The sequence below is a fragment of the Leptopilina boulardi genome, unplaced genomic scaffold, assembly GCF_019393585.1.
Source record: "Leptopilina boulardi isolate dan_hultmark-lab unplaced genomic scaffold, ZJU_Lbou_2.1 LbouV2_273, whole genome shotgun sequence".
Lineage (NCBI taxonomy): Eukaryota > Metazoa > Arthropoda > Insecta > Hymenoptera > Figitidae > Leptopilina > Leptopilina boulardi.
The window spans coordinates 2,832,286-2,854,183 of NW_026137833.1; the positions used below are offsets into that span (position 1 = coordinate 2,832,286).

Consider the following 21,898-nt stretch of genomic DNA (forward strand, 5'->3'; position numbering starts at 1 on the left):
ATCATACGCCCATTGAAGAAGAGGTTACACGATGACTGATAGATTACCGATTTACTGCAAGTGCTGAAAGAACGTGGTATAATGATACACTTTGATTGGTGATAATGTAATCTCACATTCGATACTTCGAATTGTTACCCGAGTTGATCCTAAATCTAATTAGACTTTTTTGTCTCCTAAAGGTATCCATTATTACTTCTACAATCAAGTAGCAATATAAAATAATATATGTTTACGTTCAAATGAAAAGGGACCACTTTACTTTCATTCATAAAAGCGATATTCGCATTATTAATGTTCACGCAAAAGTAATCCTTATTGTAATCGACAAAGTGGTCCCTCTTCATGCGGATGTTCACATGTAACCATTTAATCATAGCAATTATAATGACTTTAAAATCTTTTTTAGAGAAACAAACTCAGATTGCGTACTAGTTTGAATACTGTAGGAGTCTGAAGGTCTGATTTTACAGGCGCCTATACCCCCCCCAAAACCCTATTTCACACTATTTCGTCCATGGAACTGCCGTCCAGCTTTATGAGGCCCCGTTTTTTTCCCTCACGCGATCTTCCTGTCAGATTTTTTCTTGCTTCGTGCGAGAGTCCCAGTAAAAAAAAAAGAATTGGTGGTAACTTAAACTGAATTCGGTTTGATGAAAAAACCGAATTGGAACGTTACGGTGAATTATTTTTTTCTTACTGTGAATTCTTTTCTTTTGAACATTTAAATTGACGTTTGTTTATTCGAGTTTACATTATAAATGAATAAAATAAATGTTTCGAAGTCTAAAAAAGCCGATTTGGAATAAGAAATATATAATTTTTTAAAAAGAAATAAAAGCGAAGTGTGACAGATTCACCGACAATTTTATCAAGTGAAGTGTTCATATGATAAATTTACCATATGAGTACTACTCACATGATAAAATTGTCGGTATATCTGTCACATTTCACTTTTATTTCTTTTAAAAAAATTATATATTTCTTATTCCAAATCGGCTTTTTTAGACTTCGAAACATTTATTTTATTCATTTATAATGCAAACTCGAATAAACAAACGTCAATTCAAATGTTCAAGAGAAAAGAATTCACAGTAAGAAAAAAATAATTCACCGTAACGTTCCAATTCGGTTTTTTCACCAAACCGAATTCAGCTTAAGTTACCACCAATTCTTTTCGCTTACTCCCAATTCTTTTTTTTTACTGGGGTATTCTTAGCTTCCTCAAGATCTGACACTGAATACTTCGCTTACTACGACGTGATTATACTCTCCTCTTGATCTTGCTGCAGAAAAAACCTACTTTTATAGACACCAATTTTTTTCTAGTCTCTTCGCTTCATCTAGGTTGGTGACAGCAACCGCAAGCTTCATTCCTCAATGGTATGGTCGCAGGACTGAAAAAACTGTTGAGCAGACGGATGCCTCATTGACAATAGTGCAGAGCCACTCAACGTTAGCCGCACAGCTCAGTCAAAATTGGGAGAGTTGTTCTCTTAAAACCTAGAGGAACAGTACTCTCAACTTCGATAAAGTAAGTAGCTGATCGCTACTTTTAAGTTCGCGGCTGCGGAACCAGAGTTTAGCTCCTACAGCCTTGTTAACCTCCGCGATGAAGGCCGCCTGTTTGGAATAAACTTTAAATTTAATTTTGCTGTTACCACTTTTGTCAAGCCACGGTAATGATAGTAAACTCTCGTAATGGTAATGGTAAAGGACGGTGATCTGTGTTATACTTGCAACTGTTATTGTCTAAGGAGGTTTGCTTTAGAGTTTTTCTGGCATCAATCTCGCCGCTGCCAACAATTAACAAACCTGTGTAACATTGGTCAATAAGCATCCCAAAATGCCGAATGGTTCAATCGTGATGTTCCAATAGGCTAATGGTAAAGGATGGTGGCATCGGCACGTGTTGCCGCTTGCCTTGACCTGAAGTAGTTCCGAGTTTTTCGGAAATCACTACCTTCCGGTTGGTCTTGCGGCATATATGTGGTGCATGTTTTCGTATTTAAACGGTAACCGACCGCCAGTATGGCCCCCGGTTCCCCGGATACTGGAAAGTGGTACTCATACCTGAGTAGAATGGTACCACGGGACGTGTCTGGAGCCCAGGAGACCTTCGGGTCTCCGCCAGGCATTGGTTATGGATTCGTGGTGGCAGTGGTTATAGCCCACATCGCTTGGGGTTAGCATGCGTTAGCACGTTGTGCACACGTCTTTCGCATTCGGTGTGTGAGTTGCATTAACTCAACTCGGGTGGAAATCTGCAGAGTTTCCAGGGATTGGTAAGGTCCCAGCTCTCACCAAGAGTGGCAAGCGTGACTTAGGTCGGTCGCATTGTCAATTGGCAGTTGACTGGAAGTCTTGCACGTTAAACATTTAGGCGATGTTACAACTTTTGTCTGACTGACGTCTGGGTTTATTTTCCTTAGAAGTTTGATCAAAACGTGTCAAGAACTTGTGTTCTGGCGATTTTACCGCGTAAACGAATTGCGTATGTGTGTCACCTAAAGGTCTGAATGTCAGCGTCGGTATCTAAATTTCCATGTGCAGATAAAATCGTCTAAGGAAAAAAAATGGATGCGATGCGTTTCCTTTGAATATACTTCCTCCTTTCTTTTGACCCTCCATAACGTCTGAAATAGAATATACTCTTTTCCTCCATAACTGCTATAGAGACTGAATACAATGCTTTCTCTCTAATTTTTTTGTTTATATTTCTTTCTTGTCTCCAGATGATGTAAAATGTTTAACTCCCCACATCCTCTTCTTTCAACTTATCGCATTTTTTACGTTCATTCCTGATGGTCTCTGCATCTATCTCCGAAGGTACAATACTAGTAGCACTCATGCTGCTGCAAATACTAAGAAGGCTCCATGCACTGCCTTTCCTTACCACGGTGGTCTGTAGTTCTTTAAAAACTACATCAACTTCATCCACAATAATGGATGATGGTCGGAACCAGAAAGGAATTAATCTGTAAGTCTGTCAGACTCGGAAACAATCTGGTTTCCCAGTTTATATTGTTTCACCTTTTTAATAGTGATCAGAGACCACAATTCTAATGATTCTTGATCTCTTGATATGTAAATCTGGTTTAGAATTGGATATCTATGTAAAGACACTATTCGGTATAACCTTCCATTTTAAAACTGGAACAATATCATCAGGTTAAATAGCTTATGGTTTTCTTAGATACCGCCATCATCATTTCTGACCTGCGCAACGAAAACAGTTTTTCTAAATATGAATAACAAATACATCTAATTAAAATAAATAGTTTTGTTCTTAATTTTTTTCAGAGCACTAATCTAGTAACATGAGAAGTATTCCATTAACCAACACAACCAAAGGTGTGACGTAATTATTTATTTTAGAATGTTATTTGCAATTTTCTATAAAAATATTCTAACTTTTTGCATGTGAAAAGCGCTGTTTCGCACAGGTGCTAATTAATGGTAATCCCATTAAACGTCTCTAAATAGGTTTTGACAATTTTCGGGTTAACTGGAGAGCAGCTACAATACGTATTATAACTCAGATGCCAACTCTTATTAAAGGGAACCCCAGATTAAGCTCCTCTCAGATTAGATTAGATAACACATCTAAATTTACTTCAATAACAAAAAAAAAGAATTACTTCTGGAATTTAACGAGATCACTGTGTATCAAATATATAGTTTGTACTATTATATTCACTTGGTATTAATAAAAGTAATTAATAAAAATTTTCATACAACTACATTAAATTTCTTATAATATTGAATATATTTTGTTAAAGGGCAACCTAGACTTTAATAATTAAGTGCCTTAATGACCTCGCGCATCCTACACAGCAGTATGAAGTCACTTGATGAAAGATTAGCAAATTTGCCCTTGACATTAGCCTTGCAGTGTATGTACATAAAATAAATGATTTTTCATACACTTTTCATACATATACTTTCCACAACAATAACAACATTGACTGGTAGCCAATAAAAAAATGCATTACATTTTTTTCTTAATTTCAATATAATGACTTTTCACTTTTAACAAAAATTATTCAAACTATTTTCAAGATTGAATCTTGTTAATGAAATGGAAAAAAAGAAAGAATATTATAAATATTTGTATAATTTCAATGGTTGTTTACTTGTGGATAATACTTGGTTAAGAAGCGCCCTATAACGGAAGTAATGGGTATATATATAGATATAGATGTATATATATATGTATACATATAGTAAATTGCGTTTAAGTCCATCTGTTCGTTTTACATAAAAGAGACAGCTTTCACACCCTTGCTCACTAGGTCGTCTATCATTCTCCATTAGAGCGGATCCACTGCTATTTGTACGCGAAATTGTTTGATAATTACTATGTAATTAGTATTGCATGGCAGATGAGGTAAGATCGCATGTGGTGCAGGCGCACGTGGACTTTCGCATCTGTGACAAGTCTGAAAATATACAACTCTCACGCAACATCTAATTGGCCGTTTATAATTTTACCAAAATAAGTTCAAAATATAGTTATAATTTTTTTTTTCCTAAAAATCGTTACTTATGTTTTGTGTTATAGTAAATAAATTATCAGGAAAAATATCATTAAGAAGTAGTGTATAAATTTAAAAATAAAGTTCTTTCTTTAATTTTGTGGTTTTGTATTGTCTAAAACAATCCTTATATATTATGTGAGAAAAATTTCGGTGCGTAAAGTGAATCACTTTACACACTGTTTTAAAAAGAGCTTCTTTACACACACTTTTTGGTGTGTAAAATTTAGCTTTAGAGGTTAGTGTTGCAAAAATTACAATCATATAAGTCTAGGCCTGAGACGACTTAAGGTTGGCTAAACTCAACAAATATTTTCTGTTTTACTTATGCTTTTGCCCTTAAAACAATTGTAACCGTACTATTACTTTTTGATCAACAATCGAATATGCGTTATCTAATTGGACAATTTAATTACTTGGTAAATCAGATGGTTGCAGTTTATAAGCACAAGATAAAATAATCTCCTGATTGGTCAAGTCTATAATTTTATGTCGTGCGACTCAGCCCTGCATAGTAGCGGTATAACGTATGCATTGGCCTGCTGACAGTGAACGACACCTGCTATTAAAAACGATAATAACTAAAAAAATAATAATTTTCAATTAAATATCACTAGTAAATTAATTAATATACGATATTTAGAAACTGATACAGTTGACAAAAAATTTTATATGTTTATATTTTCCTCAATATTTTACTTTCTAAAAAAATAACCTCAAAAAATTTGCATTATTGATTACAAATTTTATGAATATGAAGAAATTGTTAAATAATTATATATTTTTTAAAAGCAACTTTTTTTGTACATTAAATCTGAATAATAAAATTTGTGATAATATTAATCAATATTGTCATGTTACTTAAATAGTAGTTTAAATATTTTTTATTTTATTTAAGGGTGTCGTTTACAATTTTCATACCATACATTTTTAAATTAATATTATAAACTTTTATCAAAGTGTTTTTTAATTTTAAACTTATTTACTATAAATTTTAAACCAAATCTTTCATTTGAAATTTATTTTATAACAAAATCTTTAATAAATTCCGATAAAATGTCGTTGAAAGTATGTTCAGGGTATCTATGTTACTGTACCCGTTAACCTACAACGATTGGAAATTTAATGAAAATGTAATTTCAAAAAATGTGTAAACATACTGTGATTGTTGAAAATTTAATTCTTTTGTGTAATTTTATTACACGAAATATTTAAAAGTCAACTATAACATGAAAATTTAAACGTAATTTTCCGGTCTTTTTCTTCTGGACTTCTAACAAGTGTATGTGATGTATAGTGACATTTTTTCTAATCCAAAGGTATGTTAATTTAAGGCCAGGTCCAAGTGAGGCAGCGCCATCTACATTGATACTAAAATTTTGGAAAAGTTTCAACAGCCTTTTCTTGAAACAAGATCAATTATCTATAAAGGAAAAAGCATTTTACCATCTTGTTTTCAAGAAAAGGCTGTTGAAAATTTTCCAAAATTTTAGTATCAATGTAGATGGCGCTGCCTCACTTGGACCTGGCTTTAAACAATACATTTATTTTATTTCTACAAAATAATACAGAAATAATTTTATTTCATCAATCTCAAAATATGCTTGAAATCGTTCAAGGAAAAACGTAAATGAAATATATTTTAAGGTTATGTATCATAAATTTAAAAATTACTAAATATATATATAATTTGAATCATTTGAATTTTTTTAATATTATCGTTTTGTAAATGTTGTATAATTTTATTTAAACAGTTTGTGAAAGATTATCTAGTTATTTTCTAAAGTGTTTATTTTTTAAAAAAGATAAGTAATTAAATTAAATTTGGTATTAATAATAGCATATAAAATATTATTACGTGAATTTCTGTAACCTGACCTGTACAAATAAAAATATAAATTGTAATTTAAGGCTGCGTCTACAATAGATTAAAAAATGTGTAACGATCGTATAGTGTAGTGTAGTGTAAAGTCGTGACTTAGAATATTGCAAATTAACTGCTGCTAATAAACAAAAACATAACCTCAAATTCAGATTTTTAATATTGAAAATTAAAATTAATAATTAAATTAATATTAAAAATCTGAATTTGAGGTTATGTTTTTGTTTATTAACAGCAGTTAATTTGCAATATTCTAAGTCACGACTTTACACTACACGATCGTTACACATTTTTTAATCTATTGTAGACGCAGCCTAATCAATCATATATAAATTTAAAATTTGTAAATATAAACGTATAAAAAATTATTAGTGGACGAATTTTTACTAATTCTTTAGAAATTGTGGTAACCTTGAATTTTTTAAATTTATGTGACAAATATATAAGTTTATATATATTTATGAGTTATTGGTTATGGATTTATGAGTTTCTAACTTATACGATATAAACTTCTTGAAAAAATAAAGTTTTTAAAATTAGCTCTATTTCACGAACACTGAAGGAAGTGTTATAAAAAAAGATTTTTTCAAAGAACAACGTAAAATAATTCGATCTAAGGAGGAAAATGCTGAAAGGCATAATGTCAATATCGTTTTAATAAAAAACAAAAAACAAATAGAAATAATGCGTAAAATAATTCAGTCTAAAGAGGAAAAAAAGAATTTAAAGCATATTCAACGCAAGAGAAAAAAATATTTAAAGTATATATCATTATTTATATTGTTATTAAATTTTAATTTAACTTTTAATCATACTTATATATTTCTGTAATTGGCTTATGACTTTTATATTTAATTAAATGTAAATTAAATATATAAATTAAATAAAATTCAATAACATCAGTTTATATAAATAATTATTTTCCGAAAATGGTTTAGGTTTTTTACAATTATTATTATTTTATGTATATTAATAACTTTTTTTCGAGAAACTGTGTCAATACAATTTTAATAAATAAATTTCAAATATTCTTAAACTTCACAAGTGGTTTATATTTATGCATTTTTTATGCTTCTTCAAAATCTATAGTCAAATATTCGCAGAATGTCTCAAGTGTGTCATTGATTTTTATTTTATTTGGCATTCAATTTGAGAAGTTGAATTTCAATAATTACGAAATCGTTGCGTTTACACTATTAATTTACATTTTTTTTTTTTAGTATCTTCCGAAAACTTTTTTTTATTCAGAGTCTATTATTAGTTTTGTAAATAAACTTCAATCCCACATAAACGAAACTGACAAGTGAAATTAGAATGAATTTACATAATTTCAAAAACCATATTATTATCATATTAAAACTCTATAACGGTTCTTAAACTATTATTTATTATTATTATTATTATTATTAATTAAACTATTAATTAAACGTTAATAATAACTAAAAATTTTATTCTACTTGTGAAAATTTCTTAAATATAATTTTCTTTCAAATGTATACATATTGTATTTGAAGAAAAAAAATTGTAAACCGATTATAAGTAAAGCATATACCCAAATAATGTTCAAGTCGTAAAGTATTCATTCATTATCTGATAAGTGTCAACAAGCAATTGACCGTGAAATTGACGATAAAAGCATAAGGTGCGCCAGTCTTTTATTTTTTTTTTTTTAAAAATACCTATTTTTAAAAAAAAATAAAAGACCAATTTCCTTTCGTTCAAATAAAAACCAAAAAAGAAAAGAAAAAAAAATTTTTAATTTATCTTTCAGTCAATTTTATATAGTCACCGACAAAAATAAAATTTGATTAAAAAAGTGTGTTTACAAAAATGTTTTAACAACAATTTTTAATTAAAGAGAGGATAAACCTCGCTTAAATTTTTTTTTTTTTAAAAAGTAATTAAACGTATCATTTTATCATATTATCAAATACAATACTTGTTTAATTTTTCAATTATTTATTTATAATAAATGGTGTACCATTACTCTATATTTTATCGATTACATGAATGCGTTTTATATCATGAATACGATAAGTATAATTATTCTTTTTGTATAATGCGACTAGAAACGGAACCACGTAATCTCTCATCTGTTTAGGGTGGATTATATATTAATATATATGTATACATATACTCACACTATGAAACACTCATTAAATGGACATATAAAAATCGATTGACCCTTGCCTCAAAATTATACCGTGAATGAGTCATAAGTCCTTCCCTTTTCATTTTTCCCTTACTTTATATTTCCTCGATTTCGATATTTACTTTAAATAAGAATTTTATTTGACACAAATAAAATTTATACGAAATTATACGCTGTATTTTTGGGGAGACTTTTCACTGTAAACAAACAAAAAATTAAAAACGAATTTTATAAACGTATTTTCAATTCGTGGAAAATATACTAAAAAACATAATTTTCATATAAGAAATTCTAGTCTTTAAGAAAAACTTCTATAAACTTAATACAAGATTAATAAAATTTAGTATCATTTAGTAATGAATCAAATACGTTTTACCAAATTTTAATAGAACTATTGTAAATTTCATAAAAGTTTATTAAAGATTATAGTGTTTCTTATATAGAAATTTTTCTTCTTACCATATTTTTCACGATTTGAAAATACTTTCATAAAATTCGTTATTTATTTTTCTTCCGTGCAAATTTGAAATATTAAGAATTCGTTTCTATGTACTAACTTTTAGTCATTTTTCATTAAAACTTTTAAAAAAAATTTTACTAAGTAATATTTAATAATAACAATAATAATATTTTACTAAAAATTAGTGAAAATTTCTACTATAATTTGAATGGGACGCATTATTATGTTCTAAAAATCATATTAGTTAGAATTTTCATTTTATGGAATTTCATTTGTCATAATTATTTTTGAGCCAAATTTTTATTTGTTCGAATTAGTATTTTGCAAGAATTTTCATCAAAACGATTTTCTATATTACAGAATTTTTATATAACCGAAAATTCACTTCACAGAATTTTTGATTTCTTCGAATTTTTATTTGTCAGAATTTTTATTTTCTCAAATTTTCATTTAACATAATAGGCATTTTAAAGAATTTTTATTGGGAAGAATTTCATATAATTTCCAAATAATCGATTTTTTATACTACAAAATTTTTATTTAATCGAAAAATCATTTAACAGAATTTCTAATTGTTAGAATTTTCATTTGTCCGAAATTACAAATGACCGAACAAACAATATGGAATTCTGTAATATAGAAAATCGTTTCGTTGAAAATTCTGCAAGATACTAATTCGAACAAATAAAAATTTGGCTCAAAAATAATTATATGACGAATGAAATTCCATAAAATGAAAATTCTAACTAATGATTTTTAGAACACAATCATGCGTCCCATTTGAATTTGTGAACGAATTCTAATTATAATTCAAATTTAGAGAGTACATTTTAATTATTCAAATATTGACATTTTTAATTAAAAGCAAAATTATATATATATATATACAGTCTAAATGTATAATTATTCAAAATAAAAGAAACATAAATGTATAATAAATCAAGAAAAAAGATAAAATTATTAAAATTTACCCATTTATAAAACGCAGTGTATATATATTACTAGATATGATGTAACATGTACCATTTAAAATAATCGAAACAATAAACTAAAATTAGAAACTCGATAATGATTTGCAGTCGACAAAATTAATGAAAAATTTAAAAAAATATTTGAAAAAAAACTTACTATTGGGGATATTAAATTATTATTATTATTATTATTATTTTAATATATATTCTTTAAATAATTAAATTTAAATACAAGAAGAAATTAACAAAAAATAAATAAAATTATAACTACATACTATAATATTCTGCAAATTAATTTCTGTCAACATATATTGTTTATCAGTCAAATTATCACCTTCGCAAAATCGCATTGATTACGAAATGATTGTATCATCGATCGACAAAGATCAAAAGTCGTGCGGAGATGAAAGAGAAAGCGCAAGAGACTTTTATTAAAAGTCTGGCTTCCCATTCAAGGTTACCAACATCACTGCATAAAATACTCGAACATTTATAATAATCGATTACATTGAAATCATTTTTATATTCAACTCATATACAATATATAGTCATTAATATACATATCATTAAATAGATCAGAATTATCTACGGAGTAGAAAAACTTGAAAATGTTTTATTTCAATGAAGAGAAATTAAATTATTATAATATTTTCAAACGATCGGTAATTGTATATGAGTTACTATTGATTGTGGCTAACATATTTATCCAATCAAAAATTTACTAATGGCGCAGTACTGGCACCCAGTATTGGCACCAGAGTTGGCGTAACTTTGGGATGATAACATTTTACCAGTATTGGCTGTTAGAGTTGGCACCAGTACTGGTAACCACTATTGGTTCAGTACTGGCTGAGTACTGGTAGTTTTGTAATTTATTGTATACGAAAAGAAAGCTTTAACTGTAACAGAGATAAGTTTCACTGCAATAGTGAAATCTCTGCTCCAGGTAATACTTTTTTTTTAGGAAAAAGTGTGTGAAATTTTTAGTAACCCAACACAAATTAAATATTAATTAAATTAGTCAACTAACTAATTAATATTTTATTATATATAAAATCGAAAACACCAAGAATTTTTATTCCTTATTAAGTATAATATATATATATTGCAAATTATTATTTTAAAAAATCAAAAAATAAATAGAAAAATATGTTTATTATAAAACCAAAGTTTTTATAATATATAAAAACAATTCAGTAAAAATAAAAATGTTTATAAAATAATTATAATGTATATAATTATACAATTAGCTATTTAATTATTTTATTATTCACTTTAATTAATGCATCAAAATAAATTTTTGAAAAACTTTTTTAAGAAAATAAAACTTGTTTTTTAATTTTTAACAAGTGTTGTCAAGAAAATTTTTTAAAATTTTTATTTTAAAAATTATTAATTTTTTTATAAAAAATTTTATTTATTTTTAGTTTGATCGTTTAAAATTTTTTTTGGTTTATTGCATATCTGCAAACAATAAAAAAAAACTTGCAAAATGTTTTGGAATTAGTCTCACGAAACTTTTTGTTTAAATAATTTTACTTACAAAAAAGCAAAATAAAATACCTTTTAATTTTCAAAAATAAAATCAAAGTGAACAAATTTTTAAAAACAAAATATTTAAACAAAAAGATTTAGCGGGTTCACTCTAGAACTTTTTGTAAACTAGTATTAATCAAAAAGAAAATCTATTTGAGCCAGTACAGGCTCAATATCGGCTCAGTACTGGTTTGCCAGTACTGTGAGGGTGGTACTGCACCAGTACTGATACAATGAAAATACCAGTACTGGTTTAGTACAGACTGCCCAGCCTTGGCAGCCAATACTGAACCAGTACTGCGTCAGTAGTTAACTCTGGTATAATACTGAAATTTTTGGTTAGGTACTTATTAAAATTTATAACAGTTGACTGTAGCAACAAAATTTATTACAGAAGCTACTTTTGATTTAAGAATGAAAGATAACATTCATTGAAGCTATTATTTACTGAAGGTAACATTGATTGAGGCTATAATTTTTATTAAAATTATAAATAATTAAAGCTTAAATACTGAATTAAGATTCGAATTAAGACTCATTAAAGACATCTCAAAGACTTCCAAAAGTGGAAAATGAGGAAGTGGAAATGGAAGTGGGAGTGAAAATTGGAAATGAAAATTGGAAAAAGTGAAAGAGGAAATGGGAGTAAAAATAGAAAAAGTGGAATTGGAAATGGGAGTGAAAATTGGAAAAAGAGGAAGTGAAAATGGAAGTGAAAGTGGAAATTGAAAATTGAAAAAAATGGAAGAGGAAATGGATTTACATAATCGACCCCCCGAGTACGAACTCTCCGCCTTAAGGATCTTAACCATTCAAGACATAAAAACTTCAAGAAAGATTACGAATTTATTTATTTGTCAATGAAATGAATTGAATTAACATTTTCAAATATTTATCTTAAACGCAGTTTCCAAGTTTCTCATTGAATTTCTTTTTACAAACAAATTTTCTATTTTAAAATCTACTTAATACCATTAAATAGCAAAATTTTTAGGTTAGAAATGTTCTGAACTGAACAAACACATTAACAAATACAAGTACCAACATTGTAACACAAAACTATGAATAATGGCGCTAAATTTTAAATCGTAACTTATGAATTATTTAAGCATCTATTAAAAGACGAATAAAAGAATTATATTAAAATTAATTATAAATATATAAAGAATACCTATTAACAAATAATGCAATTATTTTGATAAATTTTGAGATAATACAACGTGTGAATTATATATGTTTGAGTGAGAGGAAGACTAAAAAAAAATATATATATACCCAAACAACTAAAAAGTCAGAAACAGCATAAGAAACAGAGAATGAAGTGAGAAACCTTGAACTGGCAGACTTATGTGACCATTAACTATTAACAGGAATGATAAAAGAAGAAAAATCCACCAACCAGACGAAATTTCGTTTCGGTATCTCGCCACAATATTCACGCTTTATAGCGTGAATTACTGAAATATCCGGTTTCCATTGCAATCCCACTTGTTTTATTACAATTTTTGTATTCTTTCAATTTATTTATGAATTTACTGCTTTCCTTCTTTGGCAACTGAATTTTTAATTTACATAGGTACATAATATAATAAGTTTATTATATACAATCTTGCTTAAGTAATAAACCAAATAATAATTTTTCTTTTATATACTTGCAAGCTTATCAGCGCTTCGAACTTTTATTTTATTAAATAAATAATAATAATAATAATTTAATGATAAATTTTAATAAATAATTTTTAGTACTCTTCTAAATTTGAATTAGTGAGAATTCGTTAATTAATTTAAATCAGTTAAACTTTTTACTAATTTTTTTCTTTTAAAGTGAACGAATTCTAACTAATTTTATAGAGAGTACTTTAATAAATAATAGCAATTTAATAAAATTAATAAGTTATAAATAGTTAGAAAAATAAATTACCTTCTACATAATAGAAGAATTTAATTAATAGTAGAATTATATTAATTTAGAAGAAAATGAATATATATGTTAATTAAAAATTAAAAATAATTTTTATTTTTAGTCAAAAATTTGTTTTGTATAAACATTAAAATGAAAAGTTGGAAAAAATTCTTTATCAAATATAGAGCACATATTTCTCGAAAGTATAATTACTCTCGACCTATTGGTTATTTCTGGATTTTGGCTTCTTTAGAAGTGTAGGTGTTAAAACTTTAAAGTTGTTTTGAAATTGTTCAATTACTTGATTTAACGTTATAGCATCTCAAAGGAATCGAAGATTTGAAATTTTAATAATTCTTGAATTATAAATACAAAAAGAAACCAACAGACCTGAATAATATTATAATATAATATAATATAATATAATATAATATAATATAATATAATATAATATAATATAATATAATATAATATAATATATATAGTTCTAAATCCAAAAAAAAATAAATATTTACTTAATGTGGCAAAAGATTGGGTATAATATTTGGTTATTCCATATATTTTTGTTGTTGCTTCTTTTTGTGTTGGAACATCACCAGGTGTTTTTATATTTCCCCCCATATAACCTATATATTCTCCCATTGCGTAAGGAGGACTAGGTTAACTGAATACCACACATGACGTCATACGTGGACGTCTTCGCTCTTGTGAATTGCATCTCAACTCACTCATTCCTGATTCACAAAGATTTTATCTTCTACGACGCACATTCATCTACATCAAAGTAGATTAGTTGACATTATCTCTATACAAGTCTGACGTCAAATCTTATTTTTTTTCATGTTTTTTTTTTAAAAAAACAAACATATTCCACATTGGGTCAGCAATATTGAAATTTTAAAAAATCTAATTTTAGTTTGCAAAAATTTTTAAAAAAGTTTACATATATTTTTTTATGAAAATAAAAATTTTTGAATTTCTCCAAAAAGCGTGTAACTTAAAAACAAAAATTTTTTTTTTTTTAGTTGAAATTTGGAGAAAATAAATTTTATAATAGAACTAAATTATTCCCCAAATATAAACCTGATTCATACGAAGGCACTTTTTCCATGCCTCTCCTGCTAGGGCCTTTATAAATTAAAATATTTACACCTAGTGGGATTCGAACTCGGGACCCTGAGTTTTAAAATCCAACACTCTAATCACTATGCTAAAGCTAATGTCACAGAGAAACAAATAGTTTTACTCCTTACATTACGTGAACCTTATTTTCCGTTTAAAATTAAAAAAAATAGGACAAACAGACGGACAGACAGTTGTGAATTTTTTTAACAATTGTTAGCCTAAAGAATATAGGAATATATTAAAATTATTAAAAACAGAAAAATTTTTATCAAAAATCTCCCAAGATTATATATCAATAATGATAATTATAAACCAAGTATTTATCCGCCGTCGAATTTTTATGTAATCTAATAAATTCTGATTTAAAAAAAAAAAAAAACAATTGTAATTATATCCCGTACCTTTGATCTCTGCAATATGTGCATCATATTCACTACGACTTCGTACGTATTCCATTCTTGATCCAATATTTTGGAAGCTCTGATTACGATATTCAGCGTACCATTCGGATGGTGGTTTTTCATCTAATGCACTTGATGGTCGTGGACTTGTTCCTCTTCTTGGAAAATTAAGACTTTCCTCCGAGGGAAATTTAGCAAATGACGTCACTGAACTTGATTTACTACATTGACTTTGTATTCCATGACTATGACTTTGATATGCTGAATCTTCAAATGCATGTTCTTCACTTGGTGTACTTGCTTCCGTTAACACTTGTCCTAATGTGGGATTATTTCCATTGGTTCCAATTCCACTTGTTAATGTCGATGCTGTTGTAATTTCACGAAAACTCTTTTTCACTGTGATCTTCTCGAATTTCACCACCTTTTGGTAAAATTTTGCAATCTCCAATTAAAATAATGATAATTATGGAATTATTTTTAAATTGGAGAGGTGATAAATTTTTAGGAAATTAATATCCCTGACGAATTCGGAATACTGCGTTTGAACCGAATTTGGTTAACTTTGGCTGAATGCAAAATTCTACTGATAAAACATGAAATATGATGGAAAAAAATTAATACAAATTATTAAGTTAGTTAATGTATACAAGAATTGAGTTAAATTCAGCTCTAATTAATTAGTAATTAATTCTTGTATACTTTAACTAACTTAATAATTTGTATCAATTTTTTTCCATCATATTTCATGGATTAGCGGCAAAATTCTTCTTTTAACAAAATTCGAACAGCATTCGGTTCAATGCCAATTTTCCGAATTCGACAAAAATATTAGAAGATAATCAATGGATTTTAAATTATAAATAAAGATGGATATTGCCTTTTAATCCCTTGCCCCCCCCCCCCATCTGTTTCTTGTTGCCATCGACACTGAAGAAAATAGTTTAATTAAAGGAATTGATATTCTAAGAAATTAATATTCTCAATTGCATAATAGATTGAATCTTTATATTCATATTGGATAAAAATATTTTTTTATTTCGTTAAGGAAAAAAATCCTACTGAACATTTATGTTCCAATGAATCGTTATATATGAGAAAAATATTTAGATTCAATTTTCTCATGAAAATTTTTTCATCAAGATTGTCCTTGAATAATAAATACTTAAATTTGATGAAAAAAAATGGCAATGAATAGTTTTTCATTTAAATTTCCTTTTGTGGAGTTTATATCATCGAGAATGAAAAACAGAAAACTTGGCTCAGGTGTTGGCACAAAGTGGAAAAAAATTAAATTGGCAAGATTGAAAAGAAATTCCCGTTTGATTAGAGATTGTAAAATCAATTTTTTCTGCATTATAATTTTCCTTTAATTAAATTTCTATATAGTTATATTTTTGTTAGAAATGAAAAATTGACTGCTTGTAGAAAATTCTCTTTTCTTTATTTTTTTCCCCTATAATTAGAATTTTAAAATCAATGAATTATACGACAGTATGTTAAATTTAATTGTTTCTAGTTTTCTTTTTATCATCTGCTATCTGTAAATTTGCAACTTATAAATTCTTGTCAATATGCAAACAAAAATATTTTATCTCTTTAACTCTTTCAAGGCAAATGGAATTGATGAAAAAAATACTTTTACTTTATAACCAATGTAACTTATCTTTATATTCATCTTTAAACATCAATTCATTCATAAAAATGATTCAAGAACTCTTTCTAGGCAATTAATCATTTAGACTTTGTACAAAATTGATTCAAGGATTCAGTTATTATTGTGGCTAATAATTTTACTCTGAATAAATTAGTAAAAAGATTAAAATAAATATGTCTCAATAATGATATATATATATATATATGATAATGATGTAATTTATAACACTGATAACAATTTCGCTACAATTGACAGATATTAAAATAAAAGCATCTTTATTAGTTACATTTATTTTTAAATATTTTCTAATCTCTATAGTTTGTTAGATTTAAAAATTCCCTTTTGCTTTCTTAATAGAAAAAGCTGCTGCAAAGATACTAAATTTTCATCTAAACATTTGCCTAATATTTTTCATGTTGTTTAATCATCATTAATAATACTCATAATCATATCCTACATCAATTATTTATAACCTTCTTTATCCGTATGTTCAACAATTATATAAATATTTGTCTTACACTTACATTTACCACACATGCTCTTAACTATATACTTTAGATCATTTTCAGATTCTACGAAGATTAAATATTTCGCTTTAAAGATTATTGAATTATGCCTACGGAGGTTTATAATTTTTTCCCTGAGGAAAAACAAGGAAAGAATTTAATTAACCATAAAGAATTGTTAATCTTAAGCAAGTTTATCTATATTCTTAATAATAGTTTAAAAAATTTGTAAATCACTTGATTTTTATTCCCCTTAATTATTAAATCAATATCCATCTTCATTTCTAAAACAATCATTAGGGATTAAGGAATTATAAGAATTATAAAAGATCAAAATTAGAAGTAATGCTAATGTGAATTTTTTTATTGAAAGGATCAAAAATTCTAAATCCCTTCAATACCTTTGCTCCATTTAATTCCCCCTCTTCAACGAGCCTTTCGAAGCTCTCTTCAAATGAGGAATTACTAGCCCTAGACGATGATCTAGGCATATTCACAGCCAAATTTGAGGTGCTTCTTCTTCTCCCCTGACCATCTATTTCATCCCTCTGAAGATCATCCATACTCGCTGATCGACTACTACCTCTCGACCACATTTGCTCAAAGAAGTTAACCCTCTCGCTGAGAGCACTACTGCCACGTGGTGTTTTCGGGCTGCCACTCGGGGTAGAATTCCCGGCACCACCCTTACCACCACAGGGCGGGGTTGATCGCGACATCCTTTGAGTTATACTTAAACTTTCATTATCATCACAATTACTGTCATAACATTTTTAATATCACATTTTTTCCTTCTCATTGCAATTATTTTATAAACAATTTTTCTTCACACAATCACTATTTTAATAAACAATATTTTCACTAAATTTTTTTTTAGAAAAATTGGCTGACAACTAATAGGTAGAAAAAAAATTCAAAGCACGTGGTTACGAGAGAAAGGTCTTGAATTGTGATATAGTATATATGGGAAGGTTAAATTCCGTTTAGGGAAACAACATACACACATATTATATATATAAGATACGTGGCGTAGGTTCAGACGCCGGTTCGATACTGGTTAGGTTGGCTCGTGGTGGAGAGTCAAGTTTTCTCCTTCCAGTGCCTTTCCATCGCCGACGATTGTTAGGCTATAGTGTGGATGCAGGTTGTATAAACCAACTGCTTTTAAACAGTTCTCCGCTACCATCAAAACCAACCCTCGCCTCGCTATATATCCGTATTTCAACCCCCTCTAACATTCTACAATCGTTACCACACATAGTTGCTTTGCCAGTTCCAATATACCCACTCGATCAATCTTTTATTCTTCCTTATTTTGAATTCAAGTATTTTGACTTCATTTATAACAGAGAGTTAAAGAAGACGTTTAAGAAACTATTTACTTTTCTATGGTACTGCCTATCAAATAGATGAATTTTAAAATTAATTTCCTTTCCAGCTAAACAGGAATTTAATGGTGACGCTGAATTGCACTTTTCTGACATATGATGAAAGATTGATGAAACGGAATTGAGGGGTTTTGTCAAAAAGGAAGTGCATACAATTGTAGTATATGCAAGTACCGATAACAAAAGATCTTCTTTAAATTCTTGTGCCATATATATTATTTGCCTAAAAAAGATTATAATATTACACAATTCAATTTTAGACGGATGAAAAACCGTGTCATTGAAATGCTGCTTCCTCGTAAATATAAATGACAAGAGGAAACTTTTTTACATCATTTTGATTTCTTTCAATGTATCGAATTTTTGCAATAACTAAACATTTTTAAGAAACAAACTTTTTTTTTTATTATTGGCAACTCGCACATAGCACGAAATTTTTCATCAAGTTTGTACTGCAAGTTTTCTATAAACTTGCACCATGTGTGTAAATATCCTTTCTCCTACAAGTTTATCATGATTTACTGCAACATTACCATGAAAACTTGCGGGAAGTTGAACATGAAAACTTACTGGAAGTTTACATAGAAAAATTGTTAAAAATTTACATAGTACTCTCTAAATCTGAATCAGTCATATTTTACTTATTAGCAGTAGAAATCTACTAATTGCCATAGCGAGAATTGAGCAACTGACAATTAGTAGAAATTTACTGATTCAATTAGTAAAATATCAATTACTGATTGAATCAGTAATATAAATATATGGCGGCGGCCACAAAATCTACTGATTTAATAGTTAATTTTAAAGGTTATGTTATATACAAATTACTGATTTACATAAGCTATTTTTTATTGCTTACATATTCACTAATTATATTAGTAAATTTCAAAAAATAACTGAAACTTCAGTTAAAATGAAAAGTACTGATTGAATTAGTAAAATTTCTACTGATTCAGATTTAGAGAATAATTGTACTGAAAATTTATATAGTAAACTTTCTGAAAACTTTAATATTAAATTTACTATAAACTGCCTAGATAAAGTTGCAGTAAACTTTTATTATGAATTTGCTAAAAGTGTCAAAGCAAACGTGCTGAAATTAATTAGAAAAAATTTACCGAAAACCATTAAAATAAAATTTTTAAAAATTTTTAATGTAATTATATTAAAATATTAAAAATGATAAATAATAATAATATACAATAATATAATGTTTATTTTTTATTAATCAACATAGACATGACGGTGATTAATACATTAATATACAATATGTAACAATTGTCATAAATAATATTATTTTTTTAAACAGAAAACAATACACTTTGGTAGTTAATGGCACAATCTGCTTGTAATATTCAATAATATTAATTTAATATGTAGTAGGATTTTATTTACACTTTTCCAGAAGATAGTTCCATTTTAAAAAAAGGAACTCTTTACACATAGGACCAATATGGGCCAATTTCTGAAATACCTACTTTAATAGACTTTTTTATCATGAACAACTTTTCATGTTTATCATGAACATTTTTTCCAAAAATTCAATCCTGAAGAAATATCCAATCGTTCGGGGACTTTTGATGAAAACTGTATGTATTTTATATGGACCTTTCTCCGTGAAATTTATCTATGACATTTTTTAATTTTGTAAATACTTTAAGAGGATATTTTATTTAATATCTCTGTGGATCCTTACTCTTTCAAAGGGAATACCAACCCACGCAGTGGAATAAAACAATTAAAATTTAAATACTGCCTTTATTTATAACAACTTTATTTCTCCGAATAAACCATTGAAAATAGTTAAGATTTTTACTTACCATACCATGAGTACAGCAATAGACGTCGATATCCTTGAAGAAGATTCTGGGTTTTATTTATTTTAATTTTAATTAAACTACCGGAACTATTTAGATCACGGGCAAAATCAAGAAGACACAAAGAGGACCGACCACGAGCACTTCAGTGGTTCTTAAAAGGTGGACAAAGTCCAGCAAGAACTTGAAAAGGGGCCCGTAAACAGAGACCTCGTTATTTTATCTTACTCTTGCCAGTTTAAAAAGATTACTCTTAAGGTGACACTCGAGGGCCTCAAGGATTGAAATTTGCCAAAATCATATCCCTACTTTGTAATTTTCTCCCTTCCAAAAATAGAATTTCCTCAAATCGCAATTAGCAATGGAAAAGAGGAGGAAAATCATGTAGAGGGTGGGGTTTAGATCCCAAAATGACTCATTACTGTGGGTCTAAGTTTATTACCGAGCATCTGCGTTACAGACCTCGGTCTTGTTATTTTTTTTAGAGTTTCGAGTGCACCTTTTTTTATGATAGGGTTTACCGCAATAAACTCTAGTAGATGAAAAATTGATAAATGAAAAATAAACGAGGACCCAGCTTAAGAAAGGCTCCAATTCAAAAGAAGTGACAAGATGGTCCATTCTCTAAATCGTCTCTTGGAATAATAAAGTTTATAATACGTAAATTCCCAAATTCTTAATAATCTTCTTCTAGGATTTTAAGTTTAGGGTTACATTTATGATTTAGAATTGTTGACTATACAATGCTAAAATATAGTTATATTAGGAGAAATATGGAATTATTATTTAAATATTGGTAAAAATATAAAATAAAGACAATTAAACTACTAACATATAACTTATATTAAACAATTTGTCATTTTATTCATTCATACGGTGAGCTCACACAATCAACATAGTCACACATGTTTATATATAATCATTATAAAATAATTATATATCATCATTGGTTTCCCTTTCTTAAATTTTAATAAAAACAAAGGTCGAACCGACACGTCCGGACGTAACAATATAATTAAAAAAGAAATTAATCAACGTTATTTTGCACCTAAAATATTTTTGTATTGTATAAAATGAATTTACCTATTTAGAAAAAATGAATTAATTTTTAACACTAACAAATAAAACTGAAAAAACTAGTAATAATTAAAAATAAACATAATCAATGAGAAATACGTATAAATCGAAGAGCAGAAAACGTCGTAATGAACTGTCAGTCAATGTACAATTAATATGACAACGTCGCAAGCATGGAATAATGCCTAGAAGTTTCCAATTTTTGATCTTCAGTTTGTTGTTATCAAAATCCCGTGAAAAAGAAAAGAAAATAGAGAAATGAATTTTGTTCAAATTTATTAGTGTCAATATTTTAATAAAGGACTTCTGCCATGAACATTAGGGTTATAACTGACACCTCTTAAGTCCGTTAAAACATCTCCATTTTGGACATGATCGTGATATGTCGCAACAGTATTAACAATTTGTTCCTGAGCTTGCAATTTCTTCGCATCAATTCCTCTTTTAATTTTCTGTCCTAGTTGCAATTGTCTAAGCTTTATTTC

The 21,898-nt window shown here is 27.9% G+C and overlaps 1 protein-coding gene across 8 annotated transcripts in view; it reads right to left on the bottom strand.

Annotated features, from left to right (window-relative positions):
• Window positions 1-21,898, bottom strand: part of LOC127281559 (muscle-specific protein 300 kDa) — a 175,545-nt gene that overhangs the window by 129,877 nt on the left and 23,770 nt on the right. For 3 of the 8 annotated variants that reach the window (XM_051305302.1, XM_051305303.1, XM_051305301.1), the window contains exons 1-2: window positions 17,533-18,158; window positions 14,969-15,392 (exon numbers count right to left, since the gene is read on the bottom strand). The exons of 3 other annotated variants lie outside the window; for them this stretch is intronic. In XM_051305302.1, the coding sequence (XP_051161259.1) occupies window positions 14,969-15,392; window positions 17,533-17,850 (742 nt within the window). In that variant the 5' untranslated portion in view covers window positions 17,851-18,158. Of the gene's footprint in view, window positions 1-14,968; window positions 15,393-17,532; window positions 18,180-21,898 lie in introns of those variants that run through there. 2 more of the 8 variants (XM_051305308.1, XM_051305307.1) reach the window with 1 other exon arrangement.